The following is a 22,619-nucleotide window of genomic DNA, read 5'->3' as shown; positions in this document are numbered from 1 at the left end:
TTAGATCTTGAATATTTGGCATAAACGTGAACTGTAGCCCTGGAATTTCTAACCACAACCATAAGAAAAGGAACAAAGCGTGTTTCATTGCGAATAGTCATGCTTTGCAGAATGAGGTAATGAAAGTTCAGTGCTGGAATGGCAGCTTGTAAGGAGGAATGCTTCTGAATAAAAATGCTGTTGGAAATATGCGTTAGCTCAACCTTTCAGATCACCTGGGGTGAGTTGACCCCTCTCACATTACCTTTTTTCAACTGTTTATTTCAGCATGAAGCACTAAAGGATGGTTTATGATGCCTTATTTATCTTGCAACCATGTTAAATGTGCCTGTGCAGACCTCAGTCTGGTTGGGAAATTTTTCTGCAAGAATGTTTTCAAAGAGAATGCTATTTTACCTCTCTTTTCCCTGTTGTGTTCATTCTTACTTGTCTCCTTCTTGTAGGTGAAGCAGCTCTAAGAGGGGAGCCCAGAATGCAGTCTCTTCCAGTATCCTCTGCTCTAACCAACCATCGAACAGGCCCTCCTCCTATCAGTCCCAACAAGAGAAAGCTCAGCATGGACCAAGGGGATGATGAGCTAGACTGTGAAAACGACCATGTTTCTAAAATGAGTCGAATGTTCAATCCGCATCTGTAAGTGTCTTGCTTTTGTTACCTCTGGTTCATAGAATTTAGTGCTATCCTCTTCATTTTTGTGTGTGCTAAAATCATACTGCGTCTAAAACTTTGTGCTAGATTTTTCCATTGTTCCAGTTTGTACGGAAGATCCGCACAAAGACTGGTGTGATTAGATGGGTCTTCTTGTTTTCTTTTGTTTTCATACAGCATGAAGTAACAGGAATTAGCTCAACTTAACTATTTATAGTAAAACTTATTCACCTTGCAATTTCTAAAGTATTGTTCATTTGTTCTTTGTAATCTGCTCCTTTTGCTTCCCCTGATTCTGAGCCTCTGTACTCTCTGCTGATGGGGGTGGGGAGGCAGAAGGAGGGGAAACAGAAGTGCTTCACATTTTTTTGAGGCCAGGAGATTGTGAGCCAGCTGCTCCGTAGTCTGCCTTGACAACTGGGCAAGCTGCAGTTGTTGCTAAACATTACTTAAAGGATTGCACCACAGCTCTGACAGTCAGATGTGGAATTTTTCATACAGGTAAGGTGTTGATGAGTGAGGTGCATGTGTTGGGTAATCATCAAATGCCATTCTTGCTGTGTTCTCATTCCGGGGAAGGCAAGTCTGGTTGGCATGAAGCGTACAGGCTGAGAGACTTCCTTCCATTCTTGGCTGGAGGAAGTGATGGGAGCGGCTCAGTCCAGGGCCGCCCCATAGCTGTGCTCCTTTCCCTGCTGCCTCAGCTCCTGCAGCCTCTGCATTCCTCGCATTCCACGCTGCTGTGGACTGTTGTGTTCAGTCATAAGATGCGGACAGAGGTATTTATCCTCAAATAAATCACTATAGTGTTAGTCAGAGGCTGGGCCTGTAGTCTGCAGTCTTGGAATTTGTTACAAATCAGGAATCCAGCACTGAAGTAATGCAAAACAATAAAAGCTCACAAGCAGAGAGAGACTTCTCATTTACAACATACCTTGTTCTTTCTCCTAAAAACTTAACTATTTATAGCCTTTCCTTGGAGCTGAGAATGCTGGTATGGGAGAGAACTGTATGCTGCATTTCTGTGGCATACATACATCTCACAACTGAAGAAATTTGTGGCGTTTTGGAATTATTAGGTAACTTTGTGGGAAAAGGTGTGACTTTTTTTTTTTTTTTTTTTTTAAAAAAAACCCCTCATTTGCAATGTGGTGAAATAAAACACAGCTGGCAGTTACGTACATTATAACACTTTATACAGTGGAGGCCATAAAAATAATGAAGTCTGAACCAGTAGACTCATGTGCAACCAAGGTTCAAAGCTAAAAGGTAGAGGCAGTTACTTCATGAGGTCACTTAGATATATTTTAAAGCTATCTGGTCTTTACCAGTATGATATGTTTTTACTCATCCACTATGGTACCTTTTTACTCAGTAGATTCTTTCTGTGATTTTGTATATGAAATGTACATCTTATTATAATAAAAAGCACTGGTTATAATATAAATAAATATAATACAAATTTAAAAAGCCTGGTGTTCATGTGATAGGACTTAATCTATTTCAGTTAAACCATCTACTGCAGATGAATCATAATCTAAAATAGCATACACAAAGCCATCTTTTTTCTACTTTATTTTGTAAGTTTGATCTGGCCATATGAAAATATGCTTTCAACTGAATGTTATAAAAAAACCTGTTGTGATATCTCTGAAATAGCTGAATATTCTGTGTATTTCAGATATATTGTAAAAGTTCACAAACATTCTCAGTATTCTACTCCCACTTCCCTGCCATCATCACCACTGAAGTTATTTTCTTGAATGTTTTTCATATTTTCCCTTTATTTCGGATTATGACGTTTGGGTTTAACAATAGAAGTGGATTACTCGGACTCTGTGGAACTGTTCTAAAATTTTTGTTTTGGAGATGGGAAGTGTGTTGTAGAAGCTTGACTTGTTTGCACTAAAGAAAAGACAGTAGATTCGAAGAAAGAAGTACTTTCTGGAACACAATAACAGCAGTCACGTTGTAGCGACTTGGGGTTCTAGAGGTGTAAGTTTGATAACATTCAGTTTAGAAAACAAAACCCGTAAGAGGTGTGGAGCGTAATGTGGAGACTAGACGACATGGTATCTTTGGTGCTAGCAAAGACATTTTTGTGACTTGGACTATGAAGATGAAATTTAGAGTCTGTGTATTTTGAACTTTTCAGGACACAGTCCCCTGAAAGCACAGGACGAAAGAGTTGGTGATACAGAAACTGGGCATAACTGCCCCAGTCAACATTAGGGGTGCAGACCGTGCATCTTTGCCACATAGCAGTGTTTAAATCCATACTCCTGGCTGAATGTCTTCAGTTGTTCTAAACGTCCAGATGGGCAGATCTTTCTCATTTGGAAGTCAGTGCTTGGAAGACAGAAGTCTTTATAACTGCGAGCAGCTCTTGTTCAGACATTTGGGTCTTTGTGACTGGGTTGGTAGAACTGTGAAGCACTTGTATATTCATCCTCTTAACACCAGCATATTGTGGTTGGAAACATAATTAAATAGGACAAGAATTGTGTGCTGTGGTTCATTATAAATGGTAGAACCTTTTGTTAGCAATTGGATGTTAACTCTTAGGTACCAGCGCCCTAGCATCTCAGTCACTGGGACGCAGTGGGAATGAATCCATTTAAATGCTTTGGATACTTTATTAAAAATCCAGTGATGCCAGCCTTCTGTGTGGAAGTGGAATGCGTTGAGATGTTCCCTGCTCAGGTGTAACTCCCTAATGTATCATCTTTGACTAGGTTCTTTGAGTTGTACTTGGGCATGTTTGCTTTTATGATGGAAAAACACAGCTATTGGAGTACAGTCTCTGGAGGAGAGTGAATCAAATGCCCTGGCAATCCTACTATGTTTCTAAAATATGCAATGGAATTCCTGTGCAGAGAAGAATTTTATCAAAGGCTCTGTTTTTCAGAGGAGGTAATTCACAGCTTTAGGATAACAAAGTATACTTGAGACCTTGTAGATTAATTCTTAAAAATCAGTACGTGAAACTGCCTATCTTATGGCAGTGTACTGAACCGTATTTATACATCTTCTGTATTTTTGTGGTCACAGACATTACACCCATAAGCTTCTCACTTGCGAAAAACAAATACTTCCACCCCGAAGTAAAACCTAGGCACTGTAATATGGAATTGCTTTATTTGCATTTCACACTTTCTTGTATGTCCCTCAAATGTTTTAGTTAAAATGCATTTGCTGAAGTATAACCTTGCTAAAGTAAAATGTGCTTTTTGTACCATACTTTATTTTCTGGTGCTTTGTGAAGGAGAAGCAAGCTTATTTTAAGCCTCAAGTTGAAACATGCCTTTGTTTTCCTATGACTTCACTAAAATCACCTTGATTTACAGAAGAGTAATTAGGAACTTGATTTATATAAGAACTGCGAGTGCTTTATGTATGGGTAAAGTGGCTGGAGAGCTCTACCAGTCTTTCTTAAGAAATGAAGCTGCTTTGTTATGTTTCCAAGGTGTATTTAGCATTTCATGGCAAGTCCTGTGTAAAATTAACTCTCTCTGAGCATTGTGATGTAAGGGGAATGTGAATGAAGTGTGTTGTACCTTTAAGTGAAGGTCTCAGGCCTGACCTATGTTATGTGGGTTTCTTGTTTGTCAGGCTGGAGGCATTTTCTCATTTTCACAGTTCAGCTGAAAACAAAGGCCTCCTTATCCTTGCAGGGAGCTCTTAAGAGCTGACATCAGCCTTTTCCCAGCGGGCATCAGCTCTGCCGTAAGAGTCCTTGCAGGGAACGGGGAGCCCCGGAGCACTTTCTTCTCATGGCATTTTGTTTGCCAAGTAGCAAAGAAAACGAGGAAATGAGTAAAAGAGCACAAAATTTTAATTATTTTTTAAAAAGAAATGACACTGGGCTGGTTTTGCTTCTCTGGTTTTTAGTAGGAACTTGCAAGTATGCAACTCTTAACTGTTTTTGGGCAGGGGACAGTGATGGCTAATACTTTATACTTGTGGTCTAGCAATTTTAAAAATAGTTTTTATGCTAGCAACTTGCGGGATCAAGTCACTGTATTTAAGGTTCAATTGAATTGATGTCACTGACCTCTTCAAAAGGATTCAGATTTTGTGTTACTGGTAAAATTATATGTGAATCTGGCCGTTCGAATTTGTATTGGAAGGGACTATTATTTTTGTTCGCTTGTCGAGTACATCAGGCTGGAAGTTGGCATTTTTGGTTTGGGACAAGCAGGCTTGTGAATGGAATATTTTCCCCTCAATCTCTTTGTCACAATTCCCATTTGGTTTGGTGGCATTCGGATCGCAATGACAATTTCTATATGAAAATCATCTTACGGCAAAAGTTTGCAGCTGTTAAGTAGATGTCTGAAGAAGAATCATCTCTTGATTTGTGTGATATATAATTAGGCTTTTTCTTGTAATAAAATAAAGATCTACACGTGAGTAAGATCTCAGTTTTGAACGTAACCATACAGACCCAGACACTTCTGTTTCAAATTCTAGGTTGTGTCTTCACTTCACTACAGTGAAGAATCATGGCAAATCCATAAAGCCAGGCTAGATTCCTGGAGTTTGGAAGCTGCCATATATCATAAGTTTTTTACCATGAATATCCAATGGAGTTTGTTCACTTTAATGACACTGTAATAGAAACTACCCTGGCATCCTTTTTAAAAAAATCTGTCTTAACCTGTCCAGCTGTGTCCTCTTCAAGCTTGTAGTAGCTCAAAGCAAGGAATTTTGAGTAAGATTTGAAGTACTCAATAAACGACGCTCCTTATTAGAGGAGGACTCCGTCACCTTCCCCCTTACCATTGCCTGACCCTGGCTGAGTGCAGGGTGGAAATGTTCTGCAGAAAATCAGGTCCCCGTTGTGGTGGAGGCTGGCTGCAGCTCCAAGCAGGGCTTGAAAAGATTTAGCACTGGGTTGCAGAGGTAGCGTGGGAGTTTTCAGAAAAGTTCTTTGCTGCTAACTGCTGCTTTTTCAGTTCCAAACTTCATGTGGTATTAAGAAATATGTTTACACTGTCATTTTATTGTGACAGATTGGAATTGAAAAAAAAAAAACCCTACACACACAACTCGGAACACCCAAAATGTCTCTCATTTGCTTGCAGGCATCTCCACTGAGTTCTCTTGGCACGGGTTATGCCTTTGAAGTATTTTAGGATTAACCTGGTGTTTTCAAAGCAGCCCTGTTGAAGCTGAAATCCTCTGTATTGCCAGTGGAACTGTTACAATGTGGCTCTTGTTGATTACAGTGGACAAAGGATTACAGAGCAGGTTTCAAACTGCTTTTCCTATTTTTTTTTTTTCTTGTATGCATTGCTTGAATGATGGGCAAAATCAATCAGATACAGTTTGTTATTTATTAATGGAGATTACATATACACAAAATTATTCTGAAATAGTTTCCAACAAGATGTACATTAAATTGAACTTTCAGAGATGGACTGGAAAGAGCTAATTTATCTGAGTTAATATTTAACACTGAGTTTTGCAGAAGTTCTTATCCAAGGGGGAATTTCAGAAAGTACTCAAGTCCCTTTCAGTTCAGGAGGGTGTAGCCAAGCACACATGAAATGCTTGTTATGAACAGTTTCAGGGCTAAAAATTGATTGATAGCTTATCAGTCCTTCACAAAAAGACCTGATCTGTCCAAATTTGGGTATATGTTTTAAGTAGTTGAAAAATCAGGCAGTGTTAGCTCAGGTGTCTCCACTTGCAAACAGAAGGGTTTTGTTAGCTGGCTCCAGAATTCTGCTTTGATAGAACGTTTTACACTTTCATTTTCCTTCTTTTGTATAAAATTTCCATCCAAACTTACTTTGCATAAAACTTCCGTAGTATGTTAAGGCTCCGGGGCTGCCTTGTGAAGCACAAAGCTGTGTTGTCACAGCGTACTGGCGGTGGCAGGGCGGCCTGCGCTCAGGGCAGCGGGACACGCACCCCTTGGTGGTGGCTCTTTACCCAAGGGGCCCTTCTTCATTGTCGTTAAAGGGAGATTTTACGTTGTGTAAATTATCATATATCTACGTGGGGGTGAAATTCAACACCAATCCAAAAGTCTGATAGCTAAGCAAGAGGCAAGAAAAGAGCCAGTTAACATTTACAAACATATTCTAGATGTGTATCCTAGCCATATGGAAACAAAGGTTTAATCTCACTTCTCTTTATTTAACCATTTTCCCAGATGTTTCCTGCAGTTTGACAGATGTACCATTTACTAGAAAGTTACGCTCTTGAGAATTAGAATGTTATGGACACGGTTGCTATAGACAATGACTCTGTAAGGGTAAGATCTGGAATAAAACATTACATTAATTTCTAGTTGAATAAGTAAATTTTTTTCCCCAGACTGAAAGTGCTGGACTGGACAGTCCCCTTTCATTTTCTCTCATGCTGTAATGCGCTACAAAAACATGCGAGCTGGCTTTAACTCATTCCTGCAAAATTGCTGAGTGCTGACTCTGAATAAACGGCATTATTTCTCAGTGTGGAAAGGTGGAAAGTATTCCTCTGGCTATTTCTAACCATCCGCGGCCATCTTTACGCTTCAAGTGCGTGCCCTGATCGCCGGCCAGCGTTTCCCCGCCAGTTTTCGGTCCCTAGTCTGACGGGGAGCGAGCAGAAATGGCGGGAGGGGAGTGTGCAGGCCGTGCCCAGGCTGCCGCCGCTGCCTCCATGCCGAGGGCTCCCGACGCGGGGGTCGGGGCAGGGAGCGGACCGACGCGGGCCGGACCTCGCCGCCTTTCAGCAGCCCGGGCCGGCTTCCCGCGGAGCCGCCTCTGGCAGCGGGCCGCTCCCAGCCCGCCCCGGGGACAGCCGGGCCGCGCCCCCGGGGACGGGCCCCGCCGGGCGGGCAGCGCGGGGGACTCTTACGGCGACGAGGCGGCCGGGGCCGCGCTGTGGGCCGCAGCCGCTCGCCGCGTCGGTGAGGCCCCGGGCGGGGCTGGGGGGACGCCCGGGCACTGCTCACCCCCAGGTTAGTGCCGGGCCTTGCGCCCTTCACCCCCCCACCACCCCGCGGGGGCGCAGCGCCCCGAGCCCGCCCGCCCGCCCCGGGGCTGCGGCGAAGGGGTGGGTATGGCTTCCGTTGAGGATTTATCCCGAAAGAAAATGACAAGGGAAATAAAAGGACGTTGCCGCCGTTGAAGTCTGGAGGTTTTGACCTCAGTTATTTGACCACTTCCCCCAGTGGAAAATCCTGCTGGAATCCGCCGCGCTTCGTAGTTGCCGTGATGTTGACTAAATTAGTTACCCATGCCCATATTGCTGGATTGAAATCGAGTTGTCCTTTAAATTTCTTACATAACTTCACTAACACTGTAAACAAGCCCTGCAGCTCAGCAGCTCTCCAAGATTTCTCATTCACAATGTAAATATTGTTCCTAAAATACAGTGGAATGTGAACATAGAAAGCAGAGTCTGTGTGTTGGCTTATTGTACCTGCAGGTCTGTGTATGCACCGGGACTGGATTTCACTCGCGTCAGTGCACGGACTCGAGTGCAGAATACCTGCTTGGAAAGAAAAAGAGGGTGGGATGAGTTTGGTAAGCCATGAGAAAAACTTTCCAAAACATCTGGGGAGAAGTCTCAGCACACTCTAATTACTGCTCCATGTAGTCTTTAATGTGGCACAGATGTACAGTTACTGTAAATAATGGAGGAGTTGCACATTACAGTCAAGTTAAGGTCGATTCACATGGTCCTGTCAAAGTCCTGTCTTTAAAGCCCTGGGCTGTCAATGTTGTTTGAGCTCTGTGGACGTGGCTGGCTTCTTGCTATCTGAAGTTAAGGAATGATGCTTTGTGAACCTTTCTGTCACATTTTTAATCAGTAACTTTTAGTATTTGTAAATCAGTACTTTGAAAAGGGGGGAAGTAAAAACCCCAAACACTTTTGCTTGTGATTTGCTTTTCCAGCTGAAGTCTCCTTAAACCAGAAGTTGCTGTGAGAGGATACTGTTGATTGTAGGATTTGATGGTTAACTTGAAAAGTACCCTTTCAAACACCTCACTGCTACTGCTGTGGTCGGTTTGGTTATCAGCTTTTCAAAGGAATTATTTTACTATATTGGTATGAATAGTTGTGCAAAATATAACGAAGCTGTTATTGTATTTATAGTGCTTCTAGAGGTTTCAGTAATTCAGATTTTATTAGCAATTAAAAACAGTTGCAATAAAGTTTTAATGAAATGTTTATTCCTTTTATAAAACAGCCCATGAAAAAATCTCATTTCTTAAAACGAGTCATTTAAACACCGTTCTCAGTCTAAAGGTCTAAAGCCTGGGTTTTTTTGAGAATTTTTGAAATTTCTGTCTGAAAGCAAATTAATGTACTTTCTCAGCTTTTCCTTCTTCACATCAGCTAATGTTACATGGTGTATCTGATGGACAGAGACCATCATTTGTAAGCATTAATGATCCAGGCCCTTTTCCCTCTTTCTCATAAGAACCGTTGAAGTTGGAAACGAAAGTTTGATAATCCCATCTCCTGACAATTTGACACAGTTAATTCCAACACGGTGACCTTATTTTCAGAGACTGGCTTGTGTTGTTAAAGCTCTTACTAAATAAACTTGCCATTCTCATGTTGCTGATATCTTTTACTTCCCACCTTTAAAGAAAATTATTAATCTGCTCCTCTACTGTAAGATTCTACCTGATGTGGTCTTTTAGGTGACTGAACTAAATAAAATCCCATAAACTTTTGAGAATGTGAGGTTGACAGATTGACTTAAGCTGGTACCCACTTTGACAAAAATAGTTGCATGACAGGCATTGAGTGATGAATGAAAGTATTTTTTCCAAATAAAGTAGAAAATATTGTAAGGAACAACCCAGAAAATATTACAGGAAAATGTAACTGCCATTTTTTATTTCCTCTAAACAGTTCTGCACAGTTTCACCACTGAGTTTCAACACGACCAAGTTTTCCCAGAGCCTGCAGAACAGACTGATGTACCCTGGCAATATTGAGCACACATGTATGTGGCTAATCTTGTTGCACTAGGACATGACCCACTGCTGTGTCTATTTTATGTGCAAGCTTTCTCCTGACATTGGCCCATAGTTTTCTCTCTGTGATCATAAATAGTGTTTACAGTATTTTCCAGTGACTCAGTATAAAAGGTTAGGTGCATGTGCCAAGTTTGACTTCAAAAGGATGTTAATATGGCTGAATTATAAAAGCCGCACGTGACCCTGCACATGAATTGGTAGAACATAAGAGGAAATGTCTGCCAGAGGTGTTTGGGTGGGCATTGCAGTTGGGTAAAAATCAATCATTTTATAGCTGCCTCTGAATCTTTCCAGTAGCCCATCTGACCTTCTTGCTGTTTTCATGGAAGCCTCTTTGCTCTTTCCTTATACTGTCAGATTTTCCTTCCTGCTTATTAGAAATTTTAGGGAAAGTTTGGAGTGTCTCTTTAACCTCATCTTCTATCATTTGCTCTTCTCATGTTTTTCCCCTCCAAGCCACTCAAAGTGCCTTACGGACTTGAAACAGTTCAGACGCCTGCACGGATACTTTTAGTTTCCATTCCAGCAGTGACTTGCCTTCCTAGATCATGTTCTGTTCGTCCTAATATGTGCAGTAGCCTGACTTGCTCTCCAGATGTGAACATTGGCAGGCTCCGTATTTCACCGGCTTCATTTGACTTTCTCAGAATAAGATTATTGTGCCTTCAAGCCCTTCGAGCACCCAGATACTATGCTGACTTCTGTGTAGTTTACTTTTCAGCTAGAAGGGAAACCTTAGTTCTGGGTCCTGACTGGCAACCACAGGCTTGAATTTCTGGGGTGCATTGATATGTCGTGAGTTTTGCAGTTTTACTGAAACTGTCTTCCATAAAAAGTGCTCTCTGTAACTGTAGTAGCAGTGTCTTCTAAAGACAGACCGCATCCTCTGCAGAGCCCTTTGCAGCTTCCGAAATGTTCACACCTTCTCTCTTTGGTCTTCACAGTTGGCAGAAATAGTTCGTCACTTACTCATTTTCCTAGTGTGTTGTGCAGGTTTTTCAAAGGCAACTGGGAGCTACTGTTGTCCTTTGAAGAGAGAGTTATGGGGAGGTGGCTGAATCTCCTGTCTCCTTTCCAAGAAATGTGCTGCTCCCCTGACAGGCCGTGAGAAGTTAAATCAGGGAGGCCAGTGACGCCGCCTTGCAGGGTAGAGGACCGGAGAGTTTCTTCTCTTTGGCTAATGCGATTGGCAGGAGGCGGGATATTTTTTGTCCTCAATCCTTGAAAACTAAGTCAGAGCAGAGAGAAGTTGTAGTCAGCTGTGGGTTTCCACCTAGATATAGTTAAACAAAACATCGGAGAGATGAAATGGGCTTATCTTTATGCTCCAGAAATTGTAGTGCATTTTAGGAAACTTATAATAATTGCTGCAATGTCCAGTTGTACCTAGACACTTGTTGCTGTGGTAATACTGAAATGCTGGAACTTTCTGTTGTTCTAGCTCCACTTTTTGAGCCATTAGTTATTTTTTTAAATTAATTTTCCTAACAGCCTAATTCATATTTACAGTTACCTCAGCAGAATTATGAGATGACTTGTCATTTCAGAATTTTTCCAGTTGTTTATTATATGTTAAAATTTTGTCATTTACAACTCAGGTATGGCCTCACATAAAACCTCTTCAAAAAATTATGGTACTTTAAAATGAGCCATCAGGTGTACCACACAAAATGAGAACCTAGATGTAGGGGGTTTGGAGTTGAGCGAGCAGGCAGTAGAAGTGCAAAGCAGAGAAATTAGTGGGTGAGCAGAGGTTCTGGGGTCATTTTTATTTTTTTAATTTTTAAAGTTGAATTACAGGTTTTGATTTTTTACAGGTAACTTGCAGTCTGTACCCATTGCAGTAAGGTAACTTTGTTATCATTTCTGGATTGTATATGTACGCATGTGTTCCAGCAGTGACATAAATTTTCATTTTAAAAATCCCAGAGTTTTACTTACAGATGGAATGAGTGATTGCTGTTATAAAGCAACCAGTGCTACCTCTTAAAACAATCCTATGTTGGAGCAAAGATGGCCAAACATTAAAAAAATATTCCTGTGAGAAAAATAAGTAGGATCTGAGATTGTGTTAATTGATTTTACTGTACATTAGATTTAGATTTCAGTTTTGTGGGTTTGGCTTTTGACTAAGGTCTTACATCATGCGGTTCCCTTGCATTCTTTCATACTTGTGAATATTAAGCCTTCAGGAAGGGAAGCTCTTCTGTATCAGAGCAGTTTTGCTTGGTGCAGGCAGGCAGTAATGGGACACTCCTTTATACATTTCACCGCTCATTATTAATTTATTTCTTTTACTGTGAAATCTGTTCTCCTGGGTGATTACATTTGCAAGTAACTATCTGTCCAAGATTTTATCTCTGAAAATCTTGTTTTGGTGAGGATAAATATAGAAAGTCTGACCTATGTTTGTTTATATGTGAGATTATCCTAGTTCTTGTTAGTGTGTTTTCAATGGTTTTATTTTGACTTCTCATCTCAAAGGTCTTTCCACTGGCTGTAGCACCAAGCAAAAAAAAAAAAAAAAAAAATTGTGAATTGAAATTTTCTAAGGGAAGGAACTGTAGAATTCTGGTTAGAGAGAAGTGGAGAGAGCAGGGAAAAATAGGTACAGTTGGTGCATGCCTGCTTCTGACTCTGAAAGAATTTGTGTAAATATGATGCTTAATTCTCCAAACTGGGCCTGCTGCTCAAACTGAAAAATTCAAAGGAACAAAAGCCCTTTTCTGGGAAGAGTTAAGTTTAATTATTGGTGGCTGGAGAAGCTCTGAGGCAGTGCTTAAAATCCTGGGTGCCTTTGCTGAGTTGTTTCTAGCCTGAGGCAGAAAGTGAAGACTTAGCCACCTGCTTCTTTCCTTGTTAACTGCACTTGAATGGGGGAAGAAATGGAGGATTTGCCAGCTACAGACCTCGGTTAAAGAACCCCCTGGTAGCCAGCTGGCTAGCTAACTGCTGCTCTGGAGCCCTCCAGAACCACTGCGGGAGGCGTAGCTGCCGGAGCGCTGCTTCCCGACGGGCGCTTGTGGCAGATCACTCGTCAGCTTTATCTGTGCGTTGGTCCGAACGCGATCTCTAGTTTGCCCAAAAGATTTCCTGCAGGGTGGGAATATACTGTACAAGTAATGTTTAAGTAACAGCAAAGGCAAAAAGGGAGAGGGCATTGTTTATCTTTCTCGGGAAACCGTATCAGAGGTCCAGGTTCTGGGGCAGAAACGCTTCTTGCAAAAGAACAATGATCTTGTGCAAGTTGCCTACTTGAAAGCTTTTTGGGATGGAGTACAAAGCCATAAAAGGAGAAGGCTACTCAAAGTAACAGGGAAGCATAAAGCTAATAAAATGGGATGAAAAAGGGTTATGTATTTAGGTGGCAGCCATTCAAAGTAGATGTGGTTTGAACAGTGTATTGGGCTGTTTGGAGTATTTTTTCATGTTATGAATACTTCAGATAATTGGCTGACACTCAAAGAGCAAACTGCTAATACTCTCAGGTTTTGTTTGGGGTTTTTTAGTGAATCTGGATTGCTTAAAAAATTCTGAGCAAGGAATAGTTAGGATTTTTCCCTCTGGATATATATCCCTGTATTTTGAAACATCACCTTAAATTCTTGTTTTCCCACCTCACAGTAACAGAATTAAGGTATGCAAGTAGATACTTTTTCAGGAAATGATCCCCAGCCATGTGGAGAAGATACTTTGTATCAGTGGATTGTAAATCCTTAAGTAGTCTTTAACAAAAGCAGCTGTCCTCTTTCAGACTTACGAGTTTGTGAATAAATACAGTAAAAGATGTTAGAAAACAAATATTATAGAAATGCTGAAAATATGAAAATTGTATTTGAATTAGGTTACACAACTGCAAGTTTGCTCTTAAGCAAACTTATATATATAAAGAAAAACATCTTACATGATAATTAAAAAGCACTGTAAGTGAATACTTGTTCTTTCTGCAAGTGAAACACACTCCTACAGTACAACCATTTCAAGTTAGAGCTCTATTTCTGCCAGAGGGAGTGTGAAACGTCTGTGATTTCTTCACTTGGAGGTACAGTAATACTTTTGGCATCTGTTCCTGAAGGATCTGCAGGCTGGAAGTGAGTGCAAGCAAAACTGTCCCCTTCGGTGGGCCTCTTTTTTTTCCTTTTCCTTAAGCAGCTGGCAGAGTTAGTCTGTTCCTGTAGGATGAGTGTGAATTACCGCCACTCTGTGCCAGTGAACAGAACAGCCACATTTAAAGGTTGTACAACAAAAAAAAAATATTAAGAACAATGCATTTTAGCCACCTTTGAACTGGTTCCTGAGGAGGACTGAAACATTGCTTTCAATTAAGAAACGTTACTTAGAACCAAACTGAAGCAGACTTTCAGCTCACAGTCAGGATGTGTGTGGTTTTGGTCTGACATCCATCTGAGCACATGACGCTTGGTAAGTGCTGGAGCCTGGGTTATGATTCACTGGGGAGAAACATGGAAAACAATGTCTGTTTTTCAAGTGTTGGAGAAATGAATTTAAGGTTGGAATCGTGTATAATTTTGCTAAAATAAACCTGCAAGTAGCTTGAATACCTCTGTTAGAAGGGAAGTGAGGGTGATGGGTCTGGCTGATGTAATAGCGTCCCAGCGCCTGCTCTTTGCTCAGGTTCTCACCCACATTCACTGCTGGCTGGTTTTTAAGCCAGTGGCGTTGCACTGGCATCTCCACCACTGAAGATGGAGTCCAGAGTTACATACGCTGATTTTTAAGACAAAGTGGAGTCGGGGGATGGTGAAGCTGTTTGGACAGCTGGATTTATTTGTAGTATACATTTTTAAGTTATTTTTCAAACACAGTCAGAAATCCTTCTTTGTAATTTGCTGCCCTTACGTTTGAACTAAGAGATGCATCTCTGTACTTGTTCAGGGCATGTGGAATTTTTAAGCTAATTGACTTTAGTGAAATATAATTATCTTCAAACACATGTAATTTTGATTGCCCCTTCAGACAGAGCATCTAATATTGAAACAAGAATGACTTCTTTCAATAATAATAATAATAATAAAATTGTAACAAACTCTCAATTTCTAATAGAAAACTATTTTAAAAGTTACATTTTAAACTAAAATTATTTAATAATGTGAAATTGATGAATACTCTGTAAATAATTTGATGCACAATTGTTTTTCAAGTGGAGTCAGCTATCTGTAGGATTTGCTATTTATATTAAATAGGAGGGACTCAGAAGTGCTGGTGTATTTTCGCAAGGGCAGAGCTATCATGTTACAATTCTACACGGTGCTGTAAAATTTTCAGCTGGGCTCAGAAAAAATAGCATGTCATGTGGAAGCAGAAGTTTCAGGTATTCTTCATTTTTTTGCCAAGTCTATATAGTTGAAGGTAGATGAATTGAGAAGAGGACTTCTAAGGAGTGGAGTATAAACTGTTCCCTGCCCGGAAGAGGAGTTGTTCTAATTTAGGAAGAGGGAATTATTTGCCCACAGAAAGGACTAGGGTGTGGTCTGCTGAGATTACTGAGATAACTCAATAATTTTAGGTATCTTTAGGGAAGGTCTGCCTACTGTGCTGTGCTTCCTGGCCCCAGACAGATCCCATTTCCCAGTTTCTTGGTCCCTTCTTCCAAAAATCTTTGCAGAAAAGTTTTGTTGGGTTTTTTTGGGGTGGGTTGGTGGGTTTTTTTTTTTTTTTTTTGGCAGCAGAACTACCTGTTCACCACTATTTAGGCCTGTGACTTTTTGTTTAAAGTAAGGATGAGTGAAATAGGTGCTGTTGTGTAAAATGGAAAATTTCTTTTGCCTGGGAATTTCAGTAGGTTTGTTCACCACTGGTCACTTGACAGCCCTGCCCCCCCACCCCCCTGCTGTAAATGCACTAAGTTGTTGAAATCCCAGTTCTAAGAAAAAAAACCCAAACAACTGGTGTAGCCACATTTTTTTGTTTCATTTTACAAGTATTTTTGGTGGAGGAAAAAAGTTTTTCCTTTGAAAATCAGCTTGTGCTTATTAAAACAAAATATAATCATTCTGAACAGGGATTATTTTTTTTTTTTTCTTTGAGGCAGTGAAAAGTAGGAATCTACTGGAGCCGTGGTTTTGCAGCCTCCAAACGGTTGTTTAAATTGTAGTAGACCAGATAATATTTAGTTGAAAAGTAAGATTTTGGCTTGCAGCCACAAAAGATACTGCATTGCAGCAAGACGAATGAGCCATCTCTGCACAGCATTGCCTTTATCGCTTGAACAATGATTTTAGCCACGTCTTTTCATGCATTATTTCCCAGGCTATCTCATGGCTGTTGTCCAGGTACCAAACCAGTCTGCAAAGGCACACTATTTATGAAGTTCCATGCTTCCTTCCTAAGGGGCGGTGCAGGATTAGTCTGTTGTGGTCAGTAGCTGTTTCAGTACCGTAATTCAAGATGAGGCTACTGTACTTTAAATATAGAGTCTGTTGTGCTGCCATTAAGTCACACATTTGCATCAGTCCTTAGCTCAGAGCAATGCAATTCTAAACTTCTTTCTTCTGAACGCTGATACTGCAAAGTAGTCTTGTGAATTGAAATGGTACCAAAGCTGGCAAAAGATGGAAATGTAGCACTGTGAGAATGTATTTCCTGGTGGTTTGTGTGCGGCTTTATTGTGTCTAAATCTGGCCTATAAAGGATTCAAGAGACACATGATTTTCAGAGAACATCTTGAGCACCAGCTGTGAAGCCTTAAAGGTTAGATTTTATGGTCGATTCTGCTAATCTGCAACTACTAATTTGTAATTAGTGAAAAGGGACAAGCGATAGGCGGGGGGGCGGAGCGGGGGGGATCTGAACGGTTGCAAATTGTATTGTTATTCTGTTGGCTGTTCCCTCCTAAGCATGTCAGGGGAATTTGGCATAGAGAATAAAGCTGTGTCCTGAGGTTCTCAAGTCACTGGTTGCCTGGTATCATATTAACCCTGACTTCTACCATGATAAATGAATTGAGTTTTGATTCAGGCAGCAATAGCAGATTTCTGTCCAACCAAGTGACTCTCGAGCAAGCTGAAGAATAGCACTGAAGACTTGTGATGACTTCAGCAAAGGTCCTGTCCCTGAATACAGCAGAGGTCTGCACCCTCATCTCGAGAAAGATTACGGCTTTTCTAGCTCTCTTACACAAGGATGACACAGACATGGGAGCAGTTTTGATTTGAAGAAAGTAGTGCCCTGGAGAAAAAAGGTTGTTGAACAGAGGGATGAACTCAGGAGTGGCGTGAGGATGATAATCAGGGAGCGATGGCCTTGTCTCTCTCCTAATGCAAGAACTGGGAGGGTAAGAACAGACCAAGCCATTAGATTTTAGGTCAAAAAGAAGCAAAAAGACGGTGAAGAAAAGGTACTTAACAAAGCTTGTAGTTTAAACCATGCAGTCTGTTGCCACAGGATGTTGTGGAGGCTAAAAGCTTCCATGGTCTCAAAAGGCACTTAAACAAATGCTGTGCAGCACAGTGACCACCCGACGCCCAGGGCAGGGTGACAGCAGAGCATCCCACACTGCGTTTCGGTGTTCGGGGCTCTCCCTGAGGCACCCCCGTGGCAGCCAGAGACTGTGTGGCCACGCCGGGTCAGGGCGCTGGGCGAACTTGAAACCTGCGAGTTTTTTCTGCAGCATTTTTGTTGATAAGCTTTGGTGTTCCTTCTTTTCTTCTGTTGGCAGGACTTTTTTTTTTGTCCCCTCAGCTGTTAGCATTCCTTTTCGAGAGGCTTTATCAGGCGTTGAAATAGGCACTAGCTTCTTGGAATTGTAACTTATTTCAATATTGAATACTATTCGTACACCTTAATTTCTAGTATTGCAGAAAACATTTTTCTATTCTGTCTCTGCCTAATATTAATCAGAGCATTTTTAAAGATTGCTCCTGCATATTAATTTGCTATGATGTGTTTTAAAAAGTGGGGGGAAAGACCCCTTGTAAATGGAGTTTGCCCACTTAATACACAGGGACATACAGGACACTTCACTATTACTTCAAGGGCCCTCTGAAGACAGAATGTATTTTCCAGAGAACCAGCTTTCTCCTCTAGTGCTTTCCTAGGTGACAGATAGAGGAGTTTGCTGTCCAGGCTGAGGCAGTAGGCATTGCAGCGTGTTAACTCTTAGCGTACCGCTGTGTTCCAGACTTCCAATCGTGCCCACGCTTACCTTGGTAGTGGTTAGGAACGACTGCCTTCACCAATATGAGTGAAGTACCTTTCCTTCGATTACCTGGTTTGCCTTTAATGATGATTATATTGCTGTGTGAAAACTGAAAGGTCTTACACATAAGTACAAAATCAATATTATTTTAATTGCAGTGAATGATTGGCTAATGATGTGAGTACATCTACTGAGATTTACTGTTCATTAGTAGTTTGAAATTACTCTTTCTAAAGAACAGTTGTAATTAAATGATTCTGAGATGTGCAGTGTAGTTTGCTTTTCTTTCATTTTCTGATTGAAAATTTTCCTTTCTGCCTTGACTCACTGCATTTTGCTGATAGCAACCACATCTTCTGAGTAAAATAAACTCTCCTTGGGCTTCAGCAATGCTTAGAGAATCTTGCAGTGTTAGGAGACAGAGTGGGATTAATAGTATGTTCAATGAGGAGATGTCTATCTTAACAAAGCATGATCAGCTGTTACTTTAACTCGGTGCGTTTAGGTAAGTATCTGAAGAAATTCTAGGCTGAAGAGAAGTGTTGGTTGCCAGAGCTTGCAAATGTAAATCATTGGCCTCTCTTTGCAGAGAGGTGGCTGGATAGACCAGGGATACTTCACTGAGGGGTTCTATATCCCTCCTCAGAAACCAAACAAAATGTATTGCCTCATGTTTCTTGAAGGGATTCAAAGTTGCGTATCTTATTATAGCTTGCAACAATAGTAAGTCCTTTGACCTTTTTTTCTTTCACGTGTTAGAAACAAGACTGCCAATGGAGATTATCGGAAGGAGCACAGAGAGAGGAGTCGCAGCCCAATAGAGAGGGCTGCTGCCCCGACAATGAGCCTTCATGCCAATCACATGTATGCCTCAATCCCAAGCTTGACCATGGATCAACCTCTAGCACTGACCAAAAACAGCATGGATGCAACCCGAACAGTTGGCATCGCACCTACACTGACTTCTGTGGAACGGCAGCAGGTACTGGCTTCTAGGCTGACAAGAAACTCTGGGTGGTTGTAGGAATCCTTGCTGTAGACACAATGAGGACTTCCCAGATGTAAGCAGAACGTATTGTGAGTCGCAATAGGTAGGCAATACTATTCCTCAGGCAAAATGTATTTTAAAAATGCACAAGGAATGTCACAGCTCATTGTGTTTAACGTGAATAAATCACTGATGTTTAAATATATCTGTCCCAGATTTCTTGGCCTTCCCGCTGTTTCTGATGCTTTGCTAAGCTTGTGAATGCATGTGTTCTAGCTGGGCATGCAAAGTCTGTGGTTGAGCAAAGCTCCAGTACCTGCTAGGCAGTAACTGATGCAGTTTCCAGGTAAGGAGGGTATTTGCCTGTGCTGCCCTTGGCAGGCAGTGCGTGTTCCCTCCCCTCTGGCCCAGCTCTCTCCTCCCAGGACTGCTGAAGAAGAGGTGCAAGACAGAAAGGGCATAAAGGAGAACTTTGCACTGAATTTTCCAGGTGAAATAAGCTGGAATGACCTTAGTTGTTTTAGGCAGCCAGAGCATTCATTGCGTTGTTCAGAGCAATGTTGTACCACTCTTTCATAATGACTTTTCCTAAAGCACACTAATGATTCTCGGTTGGTTTACACTTTATTCCCATATGCTGGAGTGGTTCGGTTCAATTTGGTTTGGTTTTGGCTGGTTGTTGGGATTTTGCCTGGCCATCTTGTACATAGTATTTGTTTTCCTTCAGAACTGCTGAAGATGAGGCATCTCTGTGCACGTTACACAATCACAGTTTTCTTATATGTCAGACTCGCTTTTATTGCTCTCACAAGTGGCGGGACAAAGCAAGATAACTGAGCTGTGATCAGCTGCAGTGTTGTGAAATTAAACTGGCCCCTGTACCCAAGCTCTTCCGTCTGTCCGTCCGTCCTTCCTTCCTTCCTCCTCTGCTGTGGTGCCCTGCAAAGGGTGAACGCTTTGAGTGGATGATCTGTCAGAGGTTGGGATTTTTCATGTGCAATTTATGAAAGCTTCCTTTCACTGGAGCCGCATACTTTACATCTGCTGTGTAGATTTTCACGGTGGTTGGCTATGTGCGCTAGTCTTTTACATTTTGTTGTGCCAAAGCGCCTAGCTTTACACGGGTGTTGCTGATATCTTGCATCATTTGGCACACAGATTGCAGAGTTATTGTTCTGTGCAGAATGGCGGCTCTTTGCTCTCGGCGTTTGGTGATGACAGAGGAGGAAGGGACGGGCTTCCACTGACGACACTGGTGCCCTTTGATAGTATTGCCGCTGCATCTCCGCTTAGCAGCCGCCACCACTGACACTCTGCTGGTTTGGCGTGTTTGACTTGGGCTGATTCCTGTGGCCCGTTACCAGATTCCTCTCTCTTTTGTTATCTTTGACATTTTGAGCTAGATTTTAATCTATTTTCTTGGGAAAATAGGATGTTGAGGTAAGACCTTGCTACGAGCACAGAGTGGAAATCGTACAAAATAAAAAGTGCATTGAAAATAAGAAACCCTAGTTTGATGATTTGTGGTTTGGGTGGGTTTTTTTTTTTTAACCTTGACATGTTGAATGGGATTTCAACTTACTCTGTTTCTAAAAAAGAGGTGGGAAAAAACAGCTTCTAGTTTTAGGCAGCCTAGGGTTATTAAGCTGCTGTGGTCGCTGTTACTAAATTCTCAGCTTATCTCAATATTTTGATATAAATATGAGTAGTCTGCTCAGTGCACCTGTGCACACAGAACCACGCCAGGGGATCTGTAAGATACCTTATCCTGCCTCTCAGATCCGGTGTGGTGTTGGTACGTGCATTCTTGAGACAAGCTTTTTTATTACCCGTCTCTCTCTCTACTTCCCGCCTCTTGCACATCTACAATACTCTCCTGCAGAGAGAGCGCATACACGCTTCTCAAAAACTGCTTCGTAGATGCACAAAATCTTGGCCCCTATAAAAAAGGAAATAAATACTTCCACCTGTGAACTGCTTACAGAAAAACCAAATAATTATCTTTTTTCTTTTTTTACTTTGCTGTCAGTGCAGTAAGATGTAAATGGCATCATTTCCATTGTGTCTAGACAAATAGTGTTAAACCTCCCCTTGAAAGCTCATCTCTTTTGCTTTGGTCTTTACTCTGTTTAGACTGAAGCACCACTAAACAGTGAAAACTCTTTCCTTCCTCACTGACTTTGTATGGTGGTGGTAGTGATTTTTGTGGGTTTGCTGCACAAGAAATTAAAACTGTGTTAATTATATCAGTTCTGTTAATCTTTTGGACACTTAACAATTAACTTATATTGAGCATAGCAAAGTGGACTCCTTGCATCTTAAAATATACCAAAGATGCAAAGCGAAAATACTCCAATACCTGTTATTTCCCTTCAGCCACCTGGAGAAACCAGGACATTGCTTTTCCTAAGGCCTTGTTTCAATGTAACATTTACATAGTAAACAACTATAAGAAGAGTATTTTATGTTGTACAAAGTAGACATTGTGGAATTAAGATTATGTGAATAGACGTTTTGGGGAATTTGCATGTGTTGAGAAAAAGGATGATGTTTATTAAGTAGTGGTAGAAAGGCAGATTCATTACCACAGGAAGGTACTTGCGGTCAGGACTGGCTCAGGAGCTCTTCAGATTTTACATCTTATGGGCTAATTGTTGTGTGGCTGAAGTACGGAGTACAGAATTAGTCAGGCTAGGAGAACTGAACTTCTGAATGAAAAAGGATAACATTAAAACTTGATTAGCACTAAGAAGACAAATACCTGTAAAATTCGTAAAGCCCTTCTGAGTCCTGGAATCACAAGGACATGTGGCCGTAGAACGAAACAAGTATTTAATGTGTTGACATTTAGTTCTGCATATGTAATGTCTGCGAAGTTGAAACAGTCACTGTAAAATCACTTTAATGGTTTTAATGATTTGCTTTTATACTGCTCTTTTTCCATATGGCTGCTTGCCACTTTAAATAACTAAGAAGCATTATGGAAATGCAATGTGGGGGTTTTTTTAATCAAGACAAAGAAATAATAGCTGAACATTTTGGGGTTTAATATGCCTTACTGGATTGGATAGCTCACGGGTTATTTCACTGTGGGATTCGGTTCAGTGTTTGTCCATCTCAAGTGACGCTGCAGGGAAGCTCTGCGAGCGGGGCTTTGCCTGGTGGCCGTGGTGAGTGACAGTTGTCTCTTCTCTTGCGCATTAGAACCGTCCATCCGTAATCACCTGCGCTTCTGCCAACAACCGGAACTGCAACCTCTCTCACTGCCCCATCGCTCACAGCGGCTGCGGTTCAGCCGTGCCTGCCTACAGAAGACCCTCCAGCAGTAAGTTACATGCCCGCACTCTGAACTGCCCGATTGGAACCTGAGGAGAACAAACCCATCTCGCTAACCTTCACTGTGTAGGCACTGATGCATGAACAGGAGTGGTGAAACAATCGACACCTCTTTGTATCCTGTGCACCCAGAGACACGCTAGCACGGGTCCCCTCTGCGGTGGTTCTAACCATCAATCCTATGCCACAGTAGAAAGTACCAGCTCAGAATTAGGGAGAGAGAGACGTTCTTTTTTCTTGTTTTGAAAAGCTTCTTTAAAAAAAAAACAAACACCCCACACAGACGAGTAAGTCATCATGTTTATTTTAGTCTAACTGACAAACAGCAGACAGGGCCAGCAGATCCAACCATGCTCTTATTTTAGGAGCTGTAGTTTCCCCAGTCTTACAGTAGCCAGTAGACTTTTATGATTCAGCTGCAGTCACAAAAATCTCTTCCTGCAGATACAAATACTCTTCCAAAGTACATATCCACGCAGAGAAAGGTGGAGAGTAA

The 22,619-nt window shown here is 41.4% G+C and overlaps 1 protein-coding gene across 7 annotated transcripts in view; it reads left to right on the top strand.

The window, feature by feature from the left end:
* Positions 1-22,619, top strand: part of VGLL4 (vestigial like family member 4) — a 105,439-nt gene that overhangs the window by 78,627 nt on the left and 4,193 nt on the right. For all 7 annotated transcript variants that reach the window (XM_074879717.1, XM_074879719.1, XM_074879724.1 and 4 more), the window contains 3 exons: positions 444-633; positions 18,559-18,781; positions 21,992-22,112. In XM_074879717.1, the coding sequence (XP_074735818.1) occupies positions 444-633; positions 18,559-18,781; positions 21,992-22,112 (534 nt within the window). The remainder of the gene's footprint in view (positions 1-443; positions 634-18,558; positions 18,782-21,991; positions 22,113-22,619) is intronic.

The sequence above is a fragment of the Strix uralensis genome, chromosome 10 (genome assembly GCF_047716275.1).
Source record: "Strix uralensis isolate ZFMK-TIS-50842 chromosome 10, bStrUra1, whole genome shotgun sequence".
NCBI lineage: Eukaryota > Metazoa > Chordata > Aves > Strigiformes > Strigidae > Strix > Strix uralensis.
The sequence above is the reverse complement of the archived record's forward strand: the minus strand, read 5'-3'. Positions and strand labels throughout refer to the sequence as shown.